The 23,362-nt window shown below is 38.4% G+C and overlaps 2 protein-coding genes across 6 annotated transcripts; one reads left to right on the forward strand and one right to left on the reverse strand.

The window, feature by feature from the left end:
- Positions 1–966: 966 nt before the first annotated feature.
- CUNH6orf120 (chromosome unknown C6orf120 homolog) lies at positions 967–4,416 on the forward strand. 2 transcript variants are annotated; one of them, XM_017817489.1, is made up of 2 exons: positions 967–1,069; positions 2,730–4,416. In XM_017817489.1, the coding sequence occupies exon 2, from the start codon at positions 2,783–2,785 to the stop codon at positions 3,335–3,337; it is 555 nt and encodes a 184-aa protein (XP_017672978.1). In that variant the 5' UTR covers positions 967–1,069; positions 2,730–2,782; the 3' UTR covers positions 3,338–4,416. The 2 variants fall into 2 exon arrangements, with proteins under 2 accessions (XP_017672978.1, XP_017672979.1); XM_017817490.1 differs by lacking the exon at positions 967–1,069 and adding an exon at positions 2,000–2,257.
- A 49-nt stretch (positions 4,417–4,465) lies between these two features.
- Positions 4,466–23,273, reverse strand: PHF10 (PHD finger protein 10). Of its 4 annotated transcripts, none has more exons than XM_017817486.1 (12): positions 22,413–22,431; positions 20,563–20,669; positions 19,821–19,951; positions 18,982–19,065; positions 17,098–17,231; positions 16,836–16,985; positions 15,573–15,682; positions 13,893–14,046; positions 11,329–11,484; positions 6,483–6,591; positions 6,019–6,207; positions 4,466–4,756 (listed from the first exon to the last, which is right to left on the reverse strand). In XM_017817486.1, exons 2-12 carry the CDS (start codon positions 20,613–20,615, stop codon positions 4,671–4,673), a joined length of 1,356 nt encoding a protein of 451 aa, XP_017672975.1. In that variant the 5' UTR covers positions 20,616–20,669; positions 22,413–22,431; the 3' UTR covers positions 4,466–4,670. The 4 variants fall into 4 exon arrangements, with proteins under 4 accessions (XP_017672975.1, XP_017672977.1, XP_017672974.1 ...); XM_017817485.1 differs by lacking the exon at positions 22,413–22,431 and adding an exon at positions 23,180–23,273 and having other exon boundaries at positions 4,648–4,756; positions 18,982–19,059; XM_017817484.1 differs by lacking the exon at positions 22,413–22,431 and adding an exon at positions 23,180–23,273 and having other exon boundaries at positions 4,648–4,756.
- Positions 23,274–23,362: the final 89 nt, after the last annotated feature.

The following is a 23,362-nucleotide window of genomic DNA, read 5'->3' on the forward strand; positions in this document are numbered from 1 at the left end:
AATAAATGTAGAACAAATGTCTTCTTTGGGTGTGACAGGTGTTGGGAGTTGTTGAACCCCTTCCCTGATCACCCAGCGCTGAATTTGCTTTTATCATATAATAAATTCTGATTGGAAATTGCCCGACTGGGTTTCTATTTTTCACAACCTCGATGTGAAGAAGACCGTTACCGTTTGGGTAACTGCACATCAGAACAGATTGCCCAGAGAAGCTGTAGAGTTTACCTCACTGGAAATATTCAAGAACCATCTGGATGCAATTCTGTGCCACGTACTCTGGGATGACCCTGCTTGAGCAGGGAGGTTGGACCAGATGACCCACTGTGGCCCCTCCCAACCTGACCCATTTTGTGATTCTGTGAAAAGCAATATTTTGTTTTAATTTTTTTCTCTCTTCGCAGTGTTCTTCTGTTCTGTGATCTCAGGCCAGGTTTAGGCCGACAGCCAAACAAATTGTCACTAACTCCTGCAGGGACACACATGCCCCGGCAAGCACATTACGTTGCACATTTCAGTGCAGCTTAAGTTAATTTAATTAAATTAAGTTAATTTCTCCAATTTTAGGCTTTCATTGTGAAGACCGCTGAGCGTGGCGCAGCACACCGCCCGCATTCGGACACCGGCGCTGTCTCCCTGCCCGCCCCGGCCCTTCATTCAGGAGCCCCGCGTGGCCCCGCCCCACCGCCAGCTCTCGCGATAGCAGGGCGGCGGCCGGTGCCCGAGGCGGGCCGGGATCGCCGGCGGTACTGGCGGCGATCGGGGGACGGCGCGGAGGCTCCACCTGCCCCCAGCGACCCCTGCCCGCTGCCCCGGGCCGCGCTCGCCGGGGCGCACCCGAGCGGCCCCCGGAGCGCGCAAGGGGGCGCGGCGTCCCGCCCTGCCCGCCGGCTCCTCAGCGCCAGCCTCCTCCCGTCCGCCGCGCTGCCCAGGGGCGGGCCCCCGCCCCGGGGAGGGGCTTCCCCGCGGCGCCCCGGCCGCGCTTCGCTGCCGCACGTCCCCGGAGCCCTCGCTGCTCTTCCTCGCCTTGGCCGCGGCCTCGCCGTCGCCGGAGCCCCGCGGCAGGTCGGAGGTGAGCCGTGCCCAAGCCCCTGGCCGGCGGGGTGACGCCGAGACCACCGCCGGGGCCGCCCCGCGCCCCCCGGAGCCGCCACTGCCCCCGGAAGGTGTCCCGCCCGCGGGGAGGCGGGGGCGAGCCGGAGCGGGCAGAGGTGCTCGTTCCTGGCTCTGTCCAAGGTCTCCTGGAATCGCCACTCCTCCCGAGCGCTGCGCCAGCGCCAGGACGCTTTCGTTCGTCCCTAGATAACTTTAATTATTTTCTGCTCAGATGTGGAGGTCCTCCTGTGCCTCCGCTCAGATATTTCATCGCTACTTTGATGTAAAAGTGGTAGAGAGTAAGCTCCCTGATACGGGGAGACAAAAGACTGTCCTTTCCTGTCGCTGTTGAGTGAGTTTTGTCAGTCTGGCAGGTTCTGCGAATGCTGCGCCTCTGTCTTTTGTGCTGGCTTTGCAGAATTGTGGCTTTGCAGTAGAGAGGCCTCTGGGGCAGAAAACTTGGAACTACAGAAATAGTTGTACATTTTTTTCCCTGTAGATCTGTTTAATTGTAAGACCTCTAAGGTTTAAGTGACATCTCAGTGGAAGTAATGGAGTTTGTTTAGATGCTAGCAGGGTACAAAGCAACTTACAGGCAGCTTTCACGTTTAAGATATTTGTAGTGTCCTTATGGAAGGAATGAGGGGATGAGAATCTTGCTCTTAAACTTGAACGTGTGTAGGATTGTGGTTCCTGTGATTTGCACGCCAGATTCAGTCAGCTATATTCTTTGGAAGGGAGGTTGCTTCTTTGCATGCACAGACTGACCACAGCTGTTCAGAGGACTGCAGTGTGGCAGGCACACTCAGGCAGCCCAACTGGGACTGTGCAACAAGGAGGGAAAAGGGTATAGGAGCCTTGATCTTGCAGCAGTCATTTCCATCTTCCCCTTGCCCCAGTACTTTCAGCCTTCTCTTCTGTAAGCAAGTGCTGTAAAGGGCTGAGTGTTTATAGGGTAACAAAATCTTGAAAGTAAATGCATTTTTTTCAGGGACAGTAAGCTGAATTTGGCCCTGGAAACAAGCCACACAGCAGAATCATAAATTAATGTATTACCTCATTAGATAATGTTTTTCTTTCTAACTCCATTCCCAGTGCAAGTCAGAATGCCTACTGCTTCATGTGCACATCCAGATTTACACCTTTACTGTCTTTTGAAGTTGAGGTGAGAGGATGGAAGAAACAAATAGGATGTCCTAAATACCTCATAAAAAGTTAAGCTTCTCCAAGCATGTAAAAGCCTTCCTTTTTTTAACTGTTTTGTTTTAGTTTTTTTTAAACTGAAGTTAAAATAATTATTGGGTTTCATCTCTTCTGGTTACCTGTCAGATTTGTCAGGTATGCAGGTAGAATGAAACTAAAGTCTCTGTGTCAGTTCTGTATGAAAGAGCACTGGCTTGATTAATTTCTGTTTAACTTTACGGAATTCAGGCCATTTTCAATCTGATTAAGAACTCTGAATCTTACCACTAGTTTTTGTTACTATTAAAAAATAAAAGTTAATGAACACACTTAATTGAAGTTGTTTAACTTGGTATGGGCTAGAGAGGATTTATAAAAATCCAACATTAAAAAAAAATCAATTCCTGCCAAGAAGGGAATATACTAAAATCTGATTTGTGTTTTGTATTCACAAGGTAGCAAACGGGACACAGGAAGAGTCCAAGTACAACTTGGAGTCCAAGACAACATGGCAGCACACTGGAGAAAAGTCCTGATAATATGTGTGACAGCTCAAGTACTACTTGTAAATGCCTTTGAGGAAGAGGATGTACCTGAGGAATGGATTCTTCTTCATGTTGTTCAAGGTCAGATTGGAGCTGGAAACTACAGCTATTTGAGACTAAATCACGAGGGAAAGATAGTCCTTCAGATGCGAAGTTTAAAAGGTGACGCGGACTTGTATGTATCTGATGTGACACTGCACCCCAGCTTTGACGAGTACGAGTTACAGTCTGTAACCTGTGGCCAAGACATGGTCCACGTGCCTGCACACTTCCGCCGCCCTGTGGGAATAGGGATTTACGGCCATCCCTCTCACCTGGAGAGCGAGTTTGAAATGAAAGTGTACTACGATCGAACAGTTGTACAGTACCCATTTGGTGAGGCTTCTTATAACCCTGAGGAGATGGAGGCAAACCAGAAATACTCACAGTCTACAGAAGATGAATCTCAGGATGAGGAGTCTGTTTTCTGGACTATACTTATTGGAATCTTGAAATTAATACTTGAAATTCTTTTTTAAATTGATACACACTGGACTAAGTCACACTTCAGCCTGTGAAATTGAGTATCAATGACATGCTGTAATATTTAATACTCTTTGTCATGTTTCCTGAAGAGGTATTCAGGTTACATTTCCTAAACCAGAAAGGAGGCGGGGAGAAAAAGCCATATTTAATTTTATATTGTAAATCCTCCCCTATATGTAAAATGAGCAGCAAGCACAGTATTTACAGTGCTCTTCAGAGATCAGGGCTTAAAAATGAATGTATAGTTGGGATCTTGTTAACTTCACTTTTAAATAGGTGCTTAGAAAGATCAACTCCAATTCAGTATTTTCTATTGTTTTTTATAAAGAAAAATGAAATAAACTCCTGCACTTCAGTCCCCCCCAAATATCCTCAATTTAGAGCATATTTAAAAATAAAACCTGCTGCTTTTCAAGCAAGTATCTCTACTAAAACTAACTAGAAATGGGTTTGAGTGTATTCATCAAGTTGAGGAGCCTAGGGCAAAGGAAGGAGAAAACAATCACCTAAGGGGATAGGTGGTCTGTATTTTGGCTGTGTGTGCTCTGCATCACGTCAGCCATCTGTCAAGCAGAGATCTATCCAGTCACTCATCGCCACTGCAAATCCATGACCTGAATGAAGTGCATGTTGCTTCTTTGCTGTTACTGTAGTGAGAGGGAGCCTTCAGCTGTTGTTACTTGTCAGTATGACATTTCCATGTCTCATTAAAAACAACACAGCATATAGTATCTCGAACTTGAGGGGTGCTTTCTTACACTTCCCTTTATAGCTTTTTTGATTGATCTCTTTTTTTTAGCACATCTTTATGCATAAGTCATTAGCTTGCAAAGAAAATTTCTGCTGAAAGGAATTTGCAGTACACTGTAAGAAGGTCATGTCATACCCACTCTTCCTCTAAAGTTACTTTTCCCAGGAATATTTTTTCTTTGGTTGAGTCTTTCAAAATAACCAGTTGCTATGCAAGTAGAGTATATTTAAAATGCTCTGTAGTTTTCTTTTCATGGAGCTTACTGATGAGTGCACTAAAATAAACAAGTACATTACTATAATTTTATACAAGTAGTGGATGTACAATTTGAATTTCATTACTGAAAGACTTCTCTTTCAGAGTGGAAATTTGGTTTGTCTATCTCAACATCTGACAGGACATGATTAGTGACATGTATCATAAAGAAATAATTATATAGACAAATTTAAAAGTTTATTTGGTAAAAAGAAAAAAAAAAGTGGTATTGTTCCTCTAAGAGTGGTTGATTAAATAGCACCGAAGTATCACTTTAATTTGTGCATTTAAGTTTTGGAGAGCAAGTTTTTTGGTTTTTTTTAGCCCTCTTTGCTGTTTTTCCCCCTTCTTCCTCCTCTTCTGGGTACAGGAGGGTCTTTTTGACAGCAATCACAAATCCAGCGACCTAAGAAAAGAAAGTTATCAATTATTGGGAAACTAAGTTTGTTACTCATCTAATTATGCACCTTTCATTATTCTAATAGGTGCTTATCTATTTGCAGTACTTCCTTTAATGCAAAAAACCAGTGCGTTTCTTTAAAATTAAGCATCTTTTCTATAAAGCAGCATATACAATTCATGCTCCCTTGCAGACCCCTTACATGTAACCACTGGCTACACAAATCCTTATGGACCTCAAGAAGTGTCAGCACTGCTAAGGAGGTGGTTATTAGATAAGACTTGACAAACAATGCTCAAGGTTGCCAGTTATATTTTCAGGTGAATGACTATAGTTCAAGGTTATGGGAAGTTAACCAGAGCAGAAATGAATGGCAGTTGGGGAGGCATTTAACTGTTTATATTACAACAGCTGGAATCATAAAGGCTGCCTTGGTAATTTTATAGGATTTTAGACATATGATTTATTTTGTTTACATTCTTAAGTCAGCCTGAAAGTGAAATCAACCACAGAACCTGTACTAAAGTGACAGCTAGCACCAGTGCTTCCCTAAATGGGACTGTACAGCATTTTTGAAGTACTGTACAGGGCATACTGTCACTGCCACAGAATACTTATTCATAAACTTACTTACCATGGATTTAGTATTACATGTAAAGCAACAATAGCACCTGTTATTTTCTTTCTACAGCCTTGAGTTAGCCAGATGATATGAGTGACTGGGTAATTTAAAGGTACAGGCTGCCTGCCTGCCATAGAGGTACTTCAGTTAGAGCTTTGATGTTTACGTAAAAAAGGGAAGGAAAGGGTTTAAAGAGGTGTTTACAAATATTGAAACTACTTTTGAATTTAGAAGCTGAAACAGCTGCACCAACAATTAATGTGAAAGCTACGCACTAGCAATATGCAGCAATACAGTCTCTTTTACAAGTTTCTTTCATTAAAAGAGGTAATTACCCTCAGTGTTCTATGGATATGGAAAAAAAATAGTTCTGAGTGAGCCTGTTTGGTTTATGTTGCAAAAGCCCATTATACTTCCTATACAGGAATTGCCAGGTTAAACTGTGCACAACCAAATATACAGAAATAAAGCATATTAAAAAAATCAGGTCCTACAGTATGAATGCTTTCCTACAGTATTTCTTACTGCTACCCTTCACACTTGTTTTAAACTATTCTTTCAAAAGCAGTGCATGGATTAATGCTGAGAGAGAGCGCCCAGGACTCAGAGGAGGTGTGAAGGGAACAAGTAACTCTTACTTTATTACCTGAAGGGATAGCATCAAGCCCCACACAAAAAGTGTGATAACCACGGTCACATACGTCACAGAACATCATTTCTTCTTCATGGTGAGGCTGCCCACATATAATGCACGTTTTACACTCCATACATTGCCAAGGATAAGTCTTAATCATAGCAACAAGCTCCGGGGTCATATCAAGGCAAGAAGGGTGGCCTAGATTAAAACCAGTATTATTACTTTGATGTCTGAAATGAAATTTAAAATTAGTTACACTCTTTGCTTTTACCGAAGCTGAAGCTTAGCTCACCTCCTGGTGAGATCCCACAGTGTGCTAGTACATACAACATGGAAGAGAGATGGAGTCTTAATGAGGGACAGAAAAGGCAACTGAACTGTTGCTGCACATGTGTAGGACACTCAATATGTCCACAAAAAGATCTGTCCAACAAACTCCCTTAGGAATCCACTGAGTGTATGCAGATACTTACCACTGTTGTCACACTGGGAGCAATGTATAAGAGCTTCAGCTTTTCCTTTCTTGTTGGAGTCCTTACCCTTCAGACAAATTCCACATATAGCATTTGGAATGACCTTTGGCTGGAAGGGTAGAAGAGGGCTATAAATTTATTCCAGAAGAATTTACAGATTCAACAGGAAATGTCATCTATCTCCTTAACTATTAAAATTAATAAACTGTTAGGATGTGTGAACCTTAAAACACGTGACAATAACTGACAAGCAGCGGCACTGAAAAAAAAAATCATAGATTAAGTACATAAAATTTTCCATTTGTCATACATAGTGAGTTATATATAAATCAAACTGTATCAAAATCATGTACTTGCTTCTTCCCATGAATTCATCAGCTGACATGCTCCTAAACTAAACATGACAGGATGAAAAATTTCACTAAGTTTTTTCCAATATAGAATGCTACATTATGAACTACCATGTGGATTTCCTGTTTATGGAGGAAATTAAATACAATTTACTTGCATTACATTTGTCCCTAAATAGAGAAAATTAATTACAAAAGCAATAAACTTGATTTTTTTCTATCTAGCTTCAAATTATCTGGTTAGCTATGCCACACAGAGCTCTCTCTTTTACTATTCCTTCTTGTATCCACTCATAATCACTATAAGAAACAGAGCCTTGCATTTAACTACAGATTTACATGCATAATTTTTCTAAGTGATCATGTGGAATGTGTCTGGGTCCATGAGATCCATTTAAAGGGTAAGAGAAATAGCAGGCTGTTACAATGGGGAACATTTGTCTATATGTGTCTATTCTGTGTCCCAACTCCAGGGATACACCAACAGTTTTACCTCACTGAGGAAGAAGTACGGCATTCCAAATTTCAGAAACATGGCAGCAGTTGTGTTGTTGAGCTTTGACCACTGCATAACAACATTAGTGACAAATGTAGTTTACACTTAATGCAGTGCTCACTGATGTTAAACTGACTAATGCCATTGTTTTAAAAACAATGGTGCTGCGTAGGCACAGCTAGTAGAGAGAGCTGAAGGCATATCCTCTTCTAAACAGCTTGTCAGTAAGCAAGAAGGATCCCAGTCAACTACCAAACACACATCGGGAGAAGAATGCGGTTTAAAGTAAATTTAAAAAGTGAAAACACAAATATATATATATTTAAAAATAATTACTGAGATCTTTTGCAATACAACTTATCTCAAAATGTGTTTATTTCTCAAGCCAGTTTTTCCTGGCACCTAGTGAGATAATTAAAATCTTGACTCACTCTTAGTCAGGATACAATGCTTCAAGTTTTCTGAAGTTTTCAATCTGATTTTTATGTCAAAACATGGCTGCAGCCTACTTCAAATTGTCTGATCTAAAGAGTTTTATTCAAAAAAGCAAACTACCACACCAGATGTTAATAGGTAACTTCCTTCAAAAGATGACAGAGGCATTCATAGACACTTTTTTTTGCTTATTTATTTTAAAAAAGCAAAGTCAACCTGTTTTATACATAAATATAATAAAACAATAAAAGAAGTCTAACATTCACAAACATCTCTACAAAATAATAAATATAATGGAGGCAAAAACACATACAAACTCTTTTACTGTTAACTATACTATGTGTCCTACATATATACCTTTATACCCTGCTCCTCCCAACAAAAGTGGCACATGCTTAAACCTCATCAGCGTGGCAGCATTTACCCTTCTATTGTTTAGGCTATATTCTATTTTTTTTTAATTGTGTTTCAATCTATTTCTAGGACAACCAAGCCTTTCTAGAATAGCAAGTTCTAATCAGACTTCTAGCTTTGTATTTTTCTAGATTTGTATTTTACTGCCTTTAATATACAACAGCACACTCCCTTGGTTCTCCAGGCAAACTAAAGTGAGCACTACCTGTGTTAGGGTATGTGCAGTTCACACTCTGATACACGTAACTCTCAAGATAGACATTGATGTAGATGCATTTATTAACAATGCTTCCATCTAGTCTTACTTCACTAAATTGTATTCATTAGATACTGTGCATGTTAGGGGGCATGAAAATCACAGCCTAGTAATAATGAAGTTCCAACAGTATGGAAGTATATTTACAAAAAAAAAAAAAAAGACTATTTATATTTCAAACCAGCTCAATTCTACCACCATAAATGGCTTTTAGAAATGCTATAAAAAACATCTGTCAAACCTAAATGGGAAGTCACAATATCCCATTTCATTAGGAGTAAATTTTGCTTTCTATGCCCTTATCTTATTGGGATAAGGATGGGAGAGAAAATGAATGCAAGGTCAAAACAATGACTGCCTGTTCTGTAAGTTTTCACTTCCACACTGCTGTGCTGCAGCTCTCAAAGTCAGCTTTCCAACTACACCATTCTTATAACATGCTATTCTGAATGCAAAGCATTACATTTTCATATGCAGTGACCCAAAACAGGAAGTGTTGCAAAATATAGATTCTCAATACATTTCAGTTTTATGTGCAAAAAATCTGTACTTTTAACAGTACCCTGTGTGTGCAATTGTAGTAGTCAGTCCTGCAGCAACAAAGACTCGCTACTTGTAACATGACAAAATGTAAAACACATGCTAATTGTTCTTTGTTAAAGAACTGACAATAAAAAAGACGCCATATAAAATATGATATTTTTTTACTCAAAAATAACTCAGTGGAAATGTATGGAATCCTGTAATATTAATAATGTGGCTATTAATTATACATATGTATGCTGATGCCATAGCAATTATCCTTCAATTTTAACTACATGTAACCAAAAAATTAACTGTTCTACAAAAATAGTCCAATATTAGAGAACAATACAGAACAAAAGTATTATAAAGACTTAGAATTCACAGGGAAAACATTTTAAATTAGTTAAGCCTTCAGCTCAAAGTGCCTTAACATTTAGGCACATACGGTAGGTATACAGTTATCTGGTATTTTTATAGACTCACAAACAAGAATCATTCTGTCTTACCAGTTAAAACAGCTCATGTAATTTGGCTTATCGCAAGCTTTCAAACATTCCCACAAAAAAGAAAGCCAATCCTCTCACCCTTCCAACACAACATCACCACCTCTGACTTATCAGATGGCTGATGCAGGCAGGGTATGCTGACATTGCAAAGATCTGGCACTGTAAGTTTACAGCAAGACCTTGTTACTAACAGAATGGGTGATTTTGAATCAATAAATAATTGTTACATGAATCCATTTTCAAAATGCAATGCTGTATACTACTATTGCTCTTCTGCAATTAGAAGTTCAGAACTTTGATGAAAGTTCTGCTCCATTAATTCTCTCTTTATGCATTCATAAGGCCATTAAATAGACTGGACTAATTAAACACTTGAGCATCTCACAGCTAGATGAAACTTCTGTAAAACAGTGGCATGTCAAGTTAAACAAAGCTAAAGCAAAATTTCAGGTTTCATCTTTGGATTTCATGTTCATGGGAATATGAATATGCATTCCGTGTCTCCAACATCTTGCAAAGTTACATATAAAAAAATATACATATGGTAATCACAGTCTAAATCTCCATAGTTCACATATTTCTTAGTAAGTTCCTGAAAAGAGAAAATGCAACTGGAGCTTGCTGTCTGCTATGAACTTGTAGAGATAGTGTATGTAGAGAAAATTTATCAAAGCTGTCCAATTCTTGCTGGAAATTAGCTTCTTGATGTAAGTTATAGTTTATTTACTATTAACTTGGTAAATACAGATAGTAAATATTTATAAATATAAAATGCAAGCCATCAACAGCTCACTTTTGCTGAGACTGTGTCTCCGCAGGTACAAACTTGTCACTGACAAAAGTGTTCCTTGTCCTGTAAGTCTCAACAAGTATTCCTGACTGTTAAATAATCAACCCTATCTTAACGTAGTGTATTCCCTCTCTATGGGTCTATTCCTGCTCCCACATAAGTCAGTGGAAAATTCTTATTTCTCTCAGTGGAAGAGGACTAGATAATTATGTGCTTTGAAAGTGTTACAGGATTATTCAGATCCTGTCTCAGTATGCAGAATAATAACATATAAATAATGCATGTCAATTCCCATTTCTCCTGAAAAGTATTTTTATTTTAATGTTAATCTTATTTTTACCTTAATCTTATTTTTATCTTAATTTCTGAAATTATTACACAGGAATACTGGGGATTTGGGTCTTAGGTTCGGCAATCACTGCTTGACAGCTGAAATGTCTTAACATCCTCACAAAGTTTTTAGCTTAGATAAAAGTATATTGCCCACAAATGTTTCTACGTAGTAAAAACTACATAAAAAGCTATTTTCCATATACTGTTAAAGTGGTTATGTAGTGTTGCCTATACGACTGTAGTAAGCTTTTTGCCTTCCATGTTATACATTGTAACATCGCAGGATAAAAGGCTATATTTAAAATGAATGTCACAACAATATGTTCAGCCATACAGCTGCACTTTACAGCACTGGTCTCTTGGTGCACTGCTAACTAAACAGTAGGGAAAAAAAACGGATAGTGAATGATAGTTTTAAACTGACACATACTTTTGACTGCTGTGTTAAGGCAGACAGAAAGACGTAGATTTCCAATGCGAAATCCACAATGGGTTTTTCTAGTGTTACTGCCTAGGAATCCAAGAAGTTAACAGAAAAGAGAGGCCACTGTACAGTCAGGGTAACAGAAAGCCCCACATGAAATACAAGCAAAAAGGAAATAAGGAAGCGAACAGATGGAGCACACAACAGGAGAACAGCGAGTGAAGTACAGCAAGCAGAAGTTCCATATTATTGAAAAAACCAAACACTTCAGGGAGAGGTTGGTGAGTAAAGTTCAGTCAGGGGCTTTTTTCTTCTACCTTGTACCCAGGAACTGATTTGGGTAATACAGAACGTTTGGAACCATCTTTTCTTGGAGTAGCACTTTTGTCTCTTGTTTTTTGTCTTCCCTGAAAAGAATCCTCCTGGTTGTCTGTGGCGCAATCACCTTCAGATACATTGCCAGACGAATTGTCCTATAATAAAAATACCATAGCTATATTTTTTTATTTTTTGGATAGACAGACAAGTCTTTTGTATGCCCCTTAGAGCCAACTAAGGTAAGAGAAGGGTACATCATTCCTTCTGCAAAAGCATAGGGTTTATCACAATCTAGAACACCTTTGCTCACAACATTCATTATCTATTTTTTCTCATGCTAAGAGATTGGCATCAGCAACAGCAGTCCTGTTTTCCAGTTGGTCTTGGCACCAGTGTGGAGAGCACAACAGTGTAATTCTTTGAACCATTTTCCATTAAGTCAGCAAGAAATCCATTATATGCAAGATGCTGTTTACAAAGTAAAGGGCCAGCAAAAAGTTAAAAGTGCCCTTGTCATGCATTTAAAGTGTACTACCAAACAGCACTGCCTTGAATTTAATATGTGAAGGTTTTTATTCTGCCACCCTCATCTACTATTTTCACCAGGAGCAATCTAAATATTTAATTTGGACTGCAGCAGAAGAATGCCATCGAGAGCAAAACACATTTCCATATTTAATACAGAACCAAACAACAGGATTTACGTTGCAGTTAAAGGTTTTTTTTTTGAGGAATGAGGAGGCAAGAAAGAGGAGAAGAGTTTCAAAGAGGGTGAGAGATCAATGTAAGCATAATAAAGAGCAGCAGCACAAGACTTTTCTCAGAAAAGTGTTAATAAAGGCTTCCAAAAAAGCTCCAGAAGGAAGCAGCATGATTATTCACATTTATTACAATAAAACCCAAGAGGCCAAATAACAATGGTGCCCTACAGTAAAACATGCTCTGTACAAACATAATAGTAATCAGCCTAAAACCAAAACAGACATAGGGCAAATGGAGGGGTATAACACCAAAGCCAATCAAACTATGTGGCAACAAGAAATGCTCTGTTTCACCACTATTTTAGGGGAAGGGTTATTTAGGACAGACCCATTAAAACACTACAGAAAAGGAAAACTGCTACCAACTTCAAACAATGGGGAAGGTGAAAAAGGAAAAAGTATAAAGCCTAGTGTAGGACTCACCAGGGAGATCTGACAGATGGTAGGTAGCCCAAAACTTAGAGGCCTGACAAAAGCCACCTCCGTGTTCAACAGATGTTTTTCCTGAACTATATGCCCATCCTCAATGACTAGCAAAGAACCCCTGCTTCCACAGCCAAACCCATTTCACAGGAATCTGATTATAAATTTTGCACATTTTTCTACACTTTTCAAACTAAAGGACATTTTTCCTTCTCCATTCTGTCACTAAAAAAGACTTCTGAACTTCTATGAAAAATCAAAGGATAGTCTGCTTGGCCCAGTTACTTTTCTTTACCATTAACACGAATGACTGTCAGTGGAAATGGAAACTGGGAAAAAATGGTTAAAGACCAACTTTAAAACAGCTGGAGTGTGATTAAACCAAAATTTTGAGGTGACATTTAACATGCTAAGTTTATATAATTTCTTCTACAAAAAATGCAAGCAGAAGCAGTGTATTAATAGCCCTCTCTCCTCTGTTAATCTACAAGCTGACCTCTTCCTTTCTTCTTTAGTTATGAGTATCTTTACAAAATTCAAACAAAATAAATATTTACATGGCAAAACTTAGAATTATACATACCCACCATCAAACATGTTCATCAATCAAGCTAGAAACTGGTAAATGCACCTGTGACATTCCATTGCTGTTAAAATTAGGGTTAAACCTCTGGAAAGTGGTTGTCACCAACACACAAACTACGCCAATACACCAATGGTTCAGTTGCACTCAACTCATTTGAAGCTCAGCTGCTCTCGAGCATTTAAAACTCTATCAAGGTAGGTATGTGGAAGTTTTCCTTAACTTTCAGCTAACACTTAATTTTGCATTTGCGTAAGTAGAGAGAACATAAATATCTGTTTAAAAATGTATTGTTAAGCAAAAAACCCAGCACTTTTTACCCTCTTTTTAAATTGAAATAAGGTCATTGTTTCTGTACTGAGTACTTCCTGCTCCTATGTCACAAAAAGTTATGAGATTATAAACACCTCTGCTTTAGGGACAGATTCCGTGGGACTCTAAACAGCAGAATATACTGTGACCTGAACTACAGTGTTCATTCTCTTCAGAAATGCTAGCAACAACTTCCCCTTGGGGAAAGGGCACAATGAAGAGCTGCATTGGGAAGTTTCTTCAAGATTTCTTAAAAAAAAATAAAAAAATTTGAAGAAAGGGCCTGAAATTTCAAGTATTTGTTCCACTTACTTTAAAAATGGATCAAAGTGGAAAGTTGGAGAGCAGTGTGATAAATTAAAATACCAAAATGGTCCTCCTTTCATTTTGGAAATGTTGAAAGGTTCTACTAAGAAACTAGTGAAACTAACAAAAGTGAAGGGAAAGTATTATTTTGTTCAAGAATACTTTCAGCTTATCTCACCGAATTGCCTTTGGTTTTCCGTTTTTCATCACCTCGCCCTTCCTCTGCATCATCTGAGTCTCCATCACTGTCCAATGCAGGCAGCTCTGGATCCAAAGGAGGTTCGTACAGAGCTGTGTTTAATGGCAAGTAACGAAGTTCATCTGGAGAGTATCTAAAGTTAAATAAATAAAATTAATTAATTCACGTGTACTTGATGCAAAAATATTAAATCATGCAGTATACCAGAATGTCAATAAGAAAGAGTAAGAAACACTTCTTTTTTTTCAGGAAGGCACATAAAGATGTGAAGTTCTGAAAACACAGGAAACATACTCATTTGTCCTCCCAAATGTGATACCATCTAGTACTTGTCTTCTTTGTAGAGCAGATATTCAGAGAACACAGGAGAGTGTATTTGCAATGTTCCATAACTGTGAAAGGGACCACGGAACCACTACGAATTTTTAACCAACCCACGCTACTATGCCCAACAGACCATACATTTTGTTTATAAATGTACAGTGCCCACATAGCATGTGTAGAGTTTTAACCCAGGGCACACAAATACATCCAAAGATAAGGAAAGAACACAGCTGTACATCTGAATTCCTTAATTATTGAAGGAGAATGGAAAAATATATATAAAAATATAATTTCAGAAGAATGCGAAGATCTAATCACATTGCTTATAGCCAGATACAGCTTAACATCCATACTCTACCCTTTTTCTTTTTAAAGACTAAGAAAAAAGTGAAAGTCGTCTTACTGCTGATGACAAGCATTGTAAGAAATAGGATACTATTCTGATGTACATTTTGAAAGGTTGTGTCTTTCACTGAGATGGATAAGCAGTTTCACTTGCAGCTTAAAAGTGGAAAATAAACATGATATAGAGTAATTTTAATTCAATTAGTATAATAAAGTTGAAGTCCTTCAATAATGTCCTGTAGCATGCAAATTTGGGGTGGGCTGTATGAACACACACTGGAACAAGCAAGGCACTTGCAGATGAAGAGCTTCTCTAAAAAAAACCAAGCATGTACAGAATGAATACCATCTCTGTTGTACAATGGTAAGACTTCGACAAAATCTTCAAATCAGTACGTATCTGTTCAATGGTAGCATGCCACTAGTAATATCTTAAATTTATGTAAACCGTCAAGGACACATTTTTCATGAAATGTAAAGATCCAGCTTGCAATGTCTTTCTTTCTCACAAATCCAACATCAAATTTATCCCACAAGACCAATCAACATGTTTTTTTAAATTTAAGGGTTTCTAAAAATTTAAAAAAGGACAGCAAGACTGTCACACAGAAAATATGTGATCACAAGCCAGCACTACAACACTTTGACACAGAAATATTAATCTTGGTACAGATGCAGAAGCAGATGATAAGTAAATATTGTGAGGGTGGCAGGAGTGAAATCAATGTCTCCTTTTACCATGGTAAATATTTGAGCTGGACAAATCTTAGGCACTGCAATACATCAGGGTAGACAGTACTCTTGCAGTCATTACTGACTGCTGTTAACAGAAAATGTCACACTATGCATCTTCCAAGATTAGCAAGTGTCTCAAACATAAAATTAAATCAAAACCTTACGGTAAAGACACTGAAATGTTTTCCATCCTGCTACATGTAGAGAAAAGAGATAAGTGCAAGAGAATTGGTAGTTGGTATGCTTTTAAAATACCTTTTGTAGTACTCCTGGAACTGGCCGGGTATGAGAGCCACTGGATAAGGACTAACCTTTGTTCTCTCTGTAGGTAAGATTTTGTATTTTCCTTGAGGCACCTGGATAATCTGCATTGTTTAATATAAAACAATGACATTTTTGTTTCACATACAAACTGTTGAGTCTTTCTCACCAACTATTCCCCCAAATATTTCTTAACTAGTCAATTTTATTGAACTGGGAGAGCTACCTGAGCTCTTCCACGAGAAATTCAATTCATTAAAACAGAAGAGGTCACAAAACACTATTATTTATTAAATCCAATCCCTAAGTATCTAGTGAACTGAATGAACATTACGTAAGACTACTTCAAAGAGTGTATTAGGAAAAATAATTTTAATATTAAAATCTAGCAATTGAAACAGTAAACATTAACTTTTGTGTGTGGCATCCTTAGCATGAATTATCACTGTTGGCCCATACTGTTTGAAAGAACACATCCATTTAAGTCTGAAACCAGACTGCAGTATAAAAAGTTCCATTAATAATACAAATACAAGGAAAGGAGAAGCGTACGTAGAAGCCTTCCTTCCCTCAGAAGGAAATAAAATTAATTATCCACTATCTTGCCTCTAACATGGGTCAATACCAGAAAGATGTAAAATTTCCACAATAGCCTGCCATGTAATAATTTGCAGAGAAAATTTTTGCTGCCTGTATAGAAGCAGAACAGTACTGCTTCAAAATGCCAGCTAATTTTTTTTAATCAGTCACAGAGGCATATAATATATGCAATACAAAAATAATGTAACATCTAATGAAAAAAAGGGCATAACACTGACAGTAACACTCTTTCAAAGAATAAATAGTTTTCTTTTTTACTTCAGGTATTGTTCTGGCAAAATTTTGGAGGTATTCCAAAGAAGAATTAGCCATTTATATGCATAGATATAATAGCAACAGAAGCTTCTTAGTAACCTAAACAACCCTCTTAGTTTTATTCTTCTACCATCAGATTAAAGACATAATAATAAAATAACACTGATATTTTTAGAGCTTCCTCAGACAAGTATTTTCAAATTAAAAACGTCTTCAGATTAAATATATTTGAGATTATTTTTAGCACTATTACCCATTTAAGAGTAAAACTGTGTAAGTCTCTACATGACTGAAACAATAATGAAAAACCTTGATAGAAGTTAAAATGGTACGAAAACCAACTTTACTAAAACAAGTAAGGAGCTACCTGTTAACATTGGTAAGAAATTTAAATCTGCCTACATGAGTCTGTAAATCAAAATAGGCTCTTCTTTCTTCCATCCGCTCTCGGTTTAAATTGCTGTTGAATTCCGCAGCTTTCTTGGCAGCTTTTTTAATGTATTCTGGAACTTTACTGGCTTCTACTTTCTGTGTGTTCTGCTGCTGCATTTGCTGGAATAAAAACAATTTTATTAATCCGCATACATTTCACTATCAGTTTGAGAACAGCCTTTTCTCACCCTCAGTGTTACAGATGCGGTTCACTTATATGCTAATTACTTACAGAGTACTCTTTATAATGATCTGTTATTCGCTGACGTTCTTTCTCTTGCAGTATAACAGAATACTCAGCATGTTTGGCAGGGTATTCCTTAATCATAAGATCAATTACTTCATCACTACGCAAAGCTGTTAGACCTAAAATAGATAAAAGCAATAATGATGCTGTCTGGCAAAAGCAACTGTAGGTTATTTATATCCCACAATAACCAACTCAAGTTTTTGAGCAGCTAAAGACAACAACCTACTTTGCCTGTACCCAATGAGCCAAGGTTCATGTCATTTCTTCCTTACAGCTACAGACCCCTTCAGATTGACTTAACCACCTACTTAGAACTCCACAGTGAGACAGAACCTTTGTTCTAGATGGGACCTAGTAAACTGTTAGTTTCAGTTTCCAACACTGATCAAATCAACCTGCAGAACCTTTACTGAAACTACGAGGTTTACATAACGTCTCATACAAATCAAGAAAGAATCACCATGAGGGCAATTCACAGCAGCAAACTGACTCCTGACTCCCAACTAAAGCATCTGAAGTTCATAAGTCAGAACTCCTCAGTTTGCAGCCACAACGCAGAACTCTTCTTTTAGAAGTTCCAATACAACTAATCTCCAAACACAGACAATGGAATGGAATGACTTATGTCACTATCACCGGTTATAAATATAACCTTAAAAATAAGGATAGTTGACTCAGCACACATCTCTGTTGAATATATGTTGCCAGAACAGAGAGATTTCTGTAAACAATTTTTCCTGCCCTCTGTAGGCCTTGCTTGCCATGGAAGTGACAAGCGTGTATTGTTTACACTTATAGACTGTGTGAAAATAGGTGATGCTTATACTTGTTAGCTGTGTGTCTAATTATAAGGTTTGAGAACATAATATGTTTATAGAAAGAAAACCTTGAGAAACTGAAGATAATGAAACACCTGCAAATTTAGTAAAACCCTAAAAGCAGATTAATTAGAAAGAGGTTTCTATGCCAAGGATGATTTCAGATCGCGTGGACAGAACATCAGGTCTAATGAACTGGGGACATGAGACGTGTGCACAGACTGAGGTATCCAATCATCTTATTATAAGCATGTGCCCTAAACAAACTAAACTGTATAGAAGTTAACTGATTTAAATAATAAATTGACATATTGCCGACCATAATGGCCTGTGAGCATTATGTTCATGCCTCCCCATCGATAAATATATGAGACAGAATATAACATTTTACTTCTATTAATAAAAATTAGATATAGTCTCATCTGTATAGTCAAATAAATACAGAGGTGGCAGGTGAGAAATAAAGGTGGTATAGCAAAGATTGTTAGTATTTAAAATGACATTACATTTACATATTTACCCATGATACACAGAAAAAAATGTGGCAGGCATCATTTAAACTCTAACGTGTCCAAACCACATATATTAGCAGGGTAAGAAAAACATTCTTCAAGCTCTTTAAATGTAAGCCTCAATTACATCATTCCATTTCAAGTACATTAAAGTGCCTTAATATACACTCTTCTTGTCTCTAATATAGACGTGGGACCATTTAAGACCTCCAACCAATGCAGCAAAAGAAGACTGATACACTTTTTATTTGAAAAATTATGGTCATCTCTTTCTTAGGAGAAAAAGGTTCTAGAAGTTAACTTACCAGCTAGCAAAATCTCTTCTAAGTAATTAGATCCAAAATATACTTTTTTATAATAAATCTGGAATATTGATACTTCATGGCCAATTTACCAATAATAAACCAGTTTTAATTTCAGAATTTATGTTTTCAGTTGAGAGTGATGCAATTCTCCTCTACCAAAATGAACCTTCTTTTTCTGTGTGTCACAGTTTTTATACTGTAACAAGGACTCTCAATAATTTGTTTTCTTACCTAGTGTGCATTGAGTCTCTGTGATAACATTTAGTTCTCTGAGGTAGAGTTTCTCCTTGTGAGACAGATCTCGCCTTTCTAAATCTCCAAAGAAAACAAGAAAGAGCAATAAAACTGTGTGCAGTTACTCAGACTCCTCCATAAACACTGTCAAAGTATTTTGACAACTCTGTTTCCAGGCAGATAGTCTGTATTATACTACTACTTCAACAAATACTGTGGTTTTATAAAATAATTTTAAATTTAATACACAGTGTAGGGACATGGTCAATTTTCTTGAGTACCCTGCAGTTATGATATACAGAAAACTAAAGAAAAATGAGATATGAATTTAGATGCAGTAATTATTAACAAGCATTAAAACTACAGTCTTTTAAAAATAAATTCTATGATAGAAGTTCCAGATTTAACAATTCTGAAAAATGAAGGCTCAAATACTAGAACCTCCACAATTAGTTTTAAAATTCTTCCACAATGTAGGAAAGTTGCCACAATTCAGGAAACAGAATATATAGTTAAATAGTAAGAAATGACCGACAAAATACTTAAAAATAAAATTGAGGTAATTTTCAAAAGCTACTTGCTGATCTAATAATCCCCAAATCAGACTTTTTTACAAATTTTTAGTGGCAATACCAAAAAATCTTATATTATTTCAAAAACCATAGGATACACTGGCAATACACCAGTAACAATAATAAAAAGTACAACACATATAATCCAGTATGCTTTTGCTAGGTCTTTTTTTAAACAGTTGGCTCATGCTATAATCAAAGAGACACAGACTGCATCTGTTTAAAGACACAATTTTGTAGAAGAAAAACTTTAAAAATAAATACCTGGATATTTTCTTTTAAAGGAAGTTACACCCAAATATTCACTGACTTGCTCCTGTAGCATATAGTATTCTCCTGTTTCATCTGGTGGCCATTTGTATTCTATCAAATTTTCAGCAGGAAAATAACTATATCTAAATATAAGAACAACGTTAGAACAAATCACAAGAATCCTTAAGAGTAATACTTACATTTAAAAAAATTCAATAATTCTTATTTATATGTCAATAAACAGTAACTATGAAGTTGGACAAGCGCTTCAGAACACTTCATCTTGTTAACCCATTTCAAAGTCACTTTGTTACACCCAGTTACTTTGTTACACCCAACTTCACATACCATTCATCAAATAACCACTTTAAATATCCAAATAACAATTCATCAGCATGCTAAGAGACAGAACATAAAGGAAGTGATATCTATTATAGTGGAGAGGACACCAGGAAAAGAAACTACTACAGTGTCAAAAGCTTCATTCAAGAAGCATGCAATGTTTTAAAAACATGTCAGTTATGTTTCTGATTTTGTATCGGATGCAGCAATTTTTGTAGCATTTTAAAATAAAATGCCTTAAAGTATGCTGGGAGCAAAAGACAGCCAGCTATTAATAGAACATCGCCTCAATTCAGAAAGAAGAATGTATGAAGAATATGAAAGTAAAGAAAAAAGAGCTTTACTCAAGCATATTGAACAATACAGTAAAACTTGCAATAAAAAAAGTGAGAATTGTAAAAAATAGTATTACCCAAGGTCTTGACTAGAAGTTTCACAGCTCCGAGAACTGTCCCCTGAGACCATACGCCGTCTTTTGGATGGTTGGCTGCCATCATTGGAATTTTCTTCTGTGTCATCCTGAAATATAAATGAAGGTAAATATTAAAAAATTAAGAGTATTCAGCAGAGGGTGTAAAACATCAAAAAATATTGCAAAGCAATCCACAATTTAAATATACCTGAACTACTGAGCTGTTCTATGTACTCTTAACAAAAAACTCATAGGACAACTCATGCAGCAAATTATTCTTTGCTATAAACCAGCTGCATAAGACATGCTGGCACAGAAGTAGAGTTAGGTGGTTCCTCAGCTGTTGCACTGGTGGACTGAATAGACAGAGCTGTAGCTCTGACCGCCAGTAATTCCTGATGTAAACTATCTCTGGAACTTAATCAGACTAGCTCTCAAAAACTGCAAGTGCAGAACAAAAACACCAAACCCTTGCTGAGAGCTGATGCTTAAAAATCAGGGAAAATATAATTGAAAGCAATGCAGGCGTTTATAGGCATACAGTTAAAATTAAAGGAATGGTATACAGTTTACAAAAAGTATGATTACAGCAAGGAGCAAAGACTTGTGTTTTGTGAGGAAAAAAAATGAAAGAAAAAACTCGACTTCATATTGCAACAGATATAGAACAAAGCTATTACAAGGGAACGCTCAGAAGTTAAGTTACAGGTGTACAGATTTCAGGAGATCTATATAAAGAAAGGGAATGAAGGGTGAAGAAGAGAAAAAAGGACCAAAACAAAACACAGAGTTCTGTAAAATCTAGAAGACCAGTGACTCAGTTGATCTTGAATTTTTCACTGCTTTGTTGTCCAACAATGCTATACAACTCCTACTTGCATCATCAACAACTCTCAAAGCATTTAGTGACCAACCCTGTCTGATCAAAACTGAGATACAAAAAGCAGAAAACTCCAAGTAAATTGCCTATTGTAAAAGGTAGTAGAGTCAAGAACAAGACAGTTTTTTAAAGTAGTTGAATCTCTAAAGTGGAGCAGCGTGAAAGAATCGCATTTTATAACTTCCATGAAAAGTTTAAGCAAGAAGAATTAACCTGTCAGAAATAAATGGATCAAGCCCAATTACACTTACTTACTTAATAATGCCAAGAATGATTATTAGGTTTATGTTTGCTAATGTCTTTCATTCTAGTAGGCTTTACATATCATAGGACTTGAAATATCAATTTAGAAATATTCCATCAAATGAGAATACATTACTTTGGTTATGTAACATTTCACAATGCTATAATCAAGACAGGCCATCGGGGAAAAGAATTTGTCTCCTGTATTTTTGGTTTATTTCTCATTTTTCTCAATTCTTCACAAATTTTCTTTCTTGTTAAGGAGCAAGAAGAATATCTTTCACACAATAATAAAAAGTGGAAAGCAAAATATAATTAAACTGTTTTCTTAATGGAGACATCCTTAAGGAATTAGGCATGCAGCATCTCCACTCGTATTACTAGTAACGCCATTTCCTAGCATTGCTGTATAAACTCAGGTAGACAAACCAAGCAGCAGTCCCCAATCAAAACAATACTGCGCTATTTTTTGACACAGCTATGTCTCATCAGCAGTTCATCCCTACTTCCCACACAGAATACTAATGCACTCCAAACCTTCTGAACTGCTAGACAGGACCAAAGCAATGCTCTACTATACCAAAACCACCAAGAGACTTCAAAACATCTTTAAAAGATAGATCTCAACCTGACAGTTTGGTGGAAGTGCCTCATATCAATTTCTACTTTCACTTCGTAATTTTTCTTTTATTAAATCTTGTAGTGTTAAAACAATGAGTACCCATACCACAGTAGAGATGAATGTCCTCCGCTTACAATTTTGCTTACTTATTTGATAAAACTTCAGCAAATTTAATCACACAAGCTCATGAGTAAGTTTGTTGCAGAGGACTTAGCAGAAGTGAAAACACTGGCAGTGCGATCTAAGACTCGCTGCTGTTCAACGACTCCTACTGTTCAATTAAAAAAAAAAGAAAAGAAAAAAAAAGAAAAAGGGGATAGTTCTGTGGCTTTCTTTACATGTCAAGTCAAACGCTGCCAAAAAAACGCCCCTTCCTCCCCTAAAATTTCCTTAGGAAAGGTGACGTTCCGAACTCCTGGTAAGTCTATTAATTATAAGATCGACGTAACGATCCTTTATTACTCGATTGGGAAGCCTGAACTACCCGAGATGTGTTTCGATCTGCGTCGCGAGCACTCGGCGCCACAAGTGCCCGCGGTTCCCGGGACGCGCCGGTGCAGCCCGGCGGGGCCAACGCGGAACTGCCCGCGGCCGAACCCAAACTTTCCCGGCGGCGGCGCTACCGCGCCGCCCCCGGAAAGGCGCCGAAGGACTTTTCGGAAGCAGGGCGGCCCCGGGCACCCAGCCCCGGACCCGCGCCCTCAGCCGAACTTCGGGCGCGGGAGGCCGCCCGGCTCCCCCGGCGGGCGTGAGGCGAGCCCGGGGCGGGCGGGTAGGGGGGGTTTCAGCGCCCAGTCGGGGGAGCCGCGCGAGGCCTCCCGTCGAGGCGGCTGTAGCGCCGCAGCCCCACGGCCGCCGCCGCCCGCTCTCACCTTGAGGGACTGCGCGCCGGGCGTGGCGGGGTCGCTGTCGCAGAGGCGCGGGGACAGCACGGCCGCCATGGCCGCCGCCGGCTGGGCCAGGAGCAGCGCCGCCGCCGCCGCCGCGCGACCGGGCCTCGCGCCGCGCCCGCCGGCCCCGCCCCCCCGCGCCCTGCGGGGGGCGACAGCGGCCCC

Source organism: Lepidothrix coronata, unplaced genomic scaffold, assembly GCF_001604755.1.
Source record: "Lepidothrix coronata isolate B3197 unplaced genomic scaffold, Lepidothrix_coronata-1.0 Scaffold61, whole genome shotgun sequence".
Classification (NCBI taxonomy): Eukaryota; Metazoa; Chordata; class Aves; order Passeriformes; family Pipridae; genus Lepidothrix; species Lepidothrix coronata.

What these genes read in the sequence shown, in the direction of transcription:
- CUNH6orf120 (XM_017817489.1), top strand. Translation starts at nt 2,783, where the DNA reads ATGGCAGCACACTGGAGAAAAGTCCTGATAATATGTGTGACAGCTCAA.
- PHF10 (XM_017817484.1), bottom strand. Translation starts at nt 23,248, where the DNA reads ATGGCGGCCGTGCTGTCCCCGCGCCTCTGCGACAGCGACCCCGCCACG. An exon ending in AGAGACTCAATGCACACTAG is followed by an intron (nt 17,232 to 18,981) that starts GTAAGAAAACAA and finishes TATCTATTTTAG; the next exon opens with GTCTAACAGCTTTGCGTAGT. An exon ending in GGAAAACCAAAGGCAATTCG is followed by an intron (nt 11,485 to 13,892) that starts GTGAGATAAGCT and finishes TTTTTATTATAG; the next exon opens with GACAATTCGTCTGGCAATGT.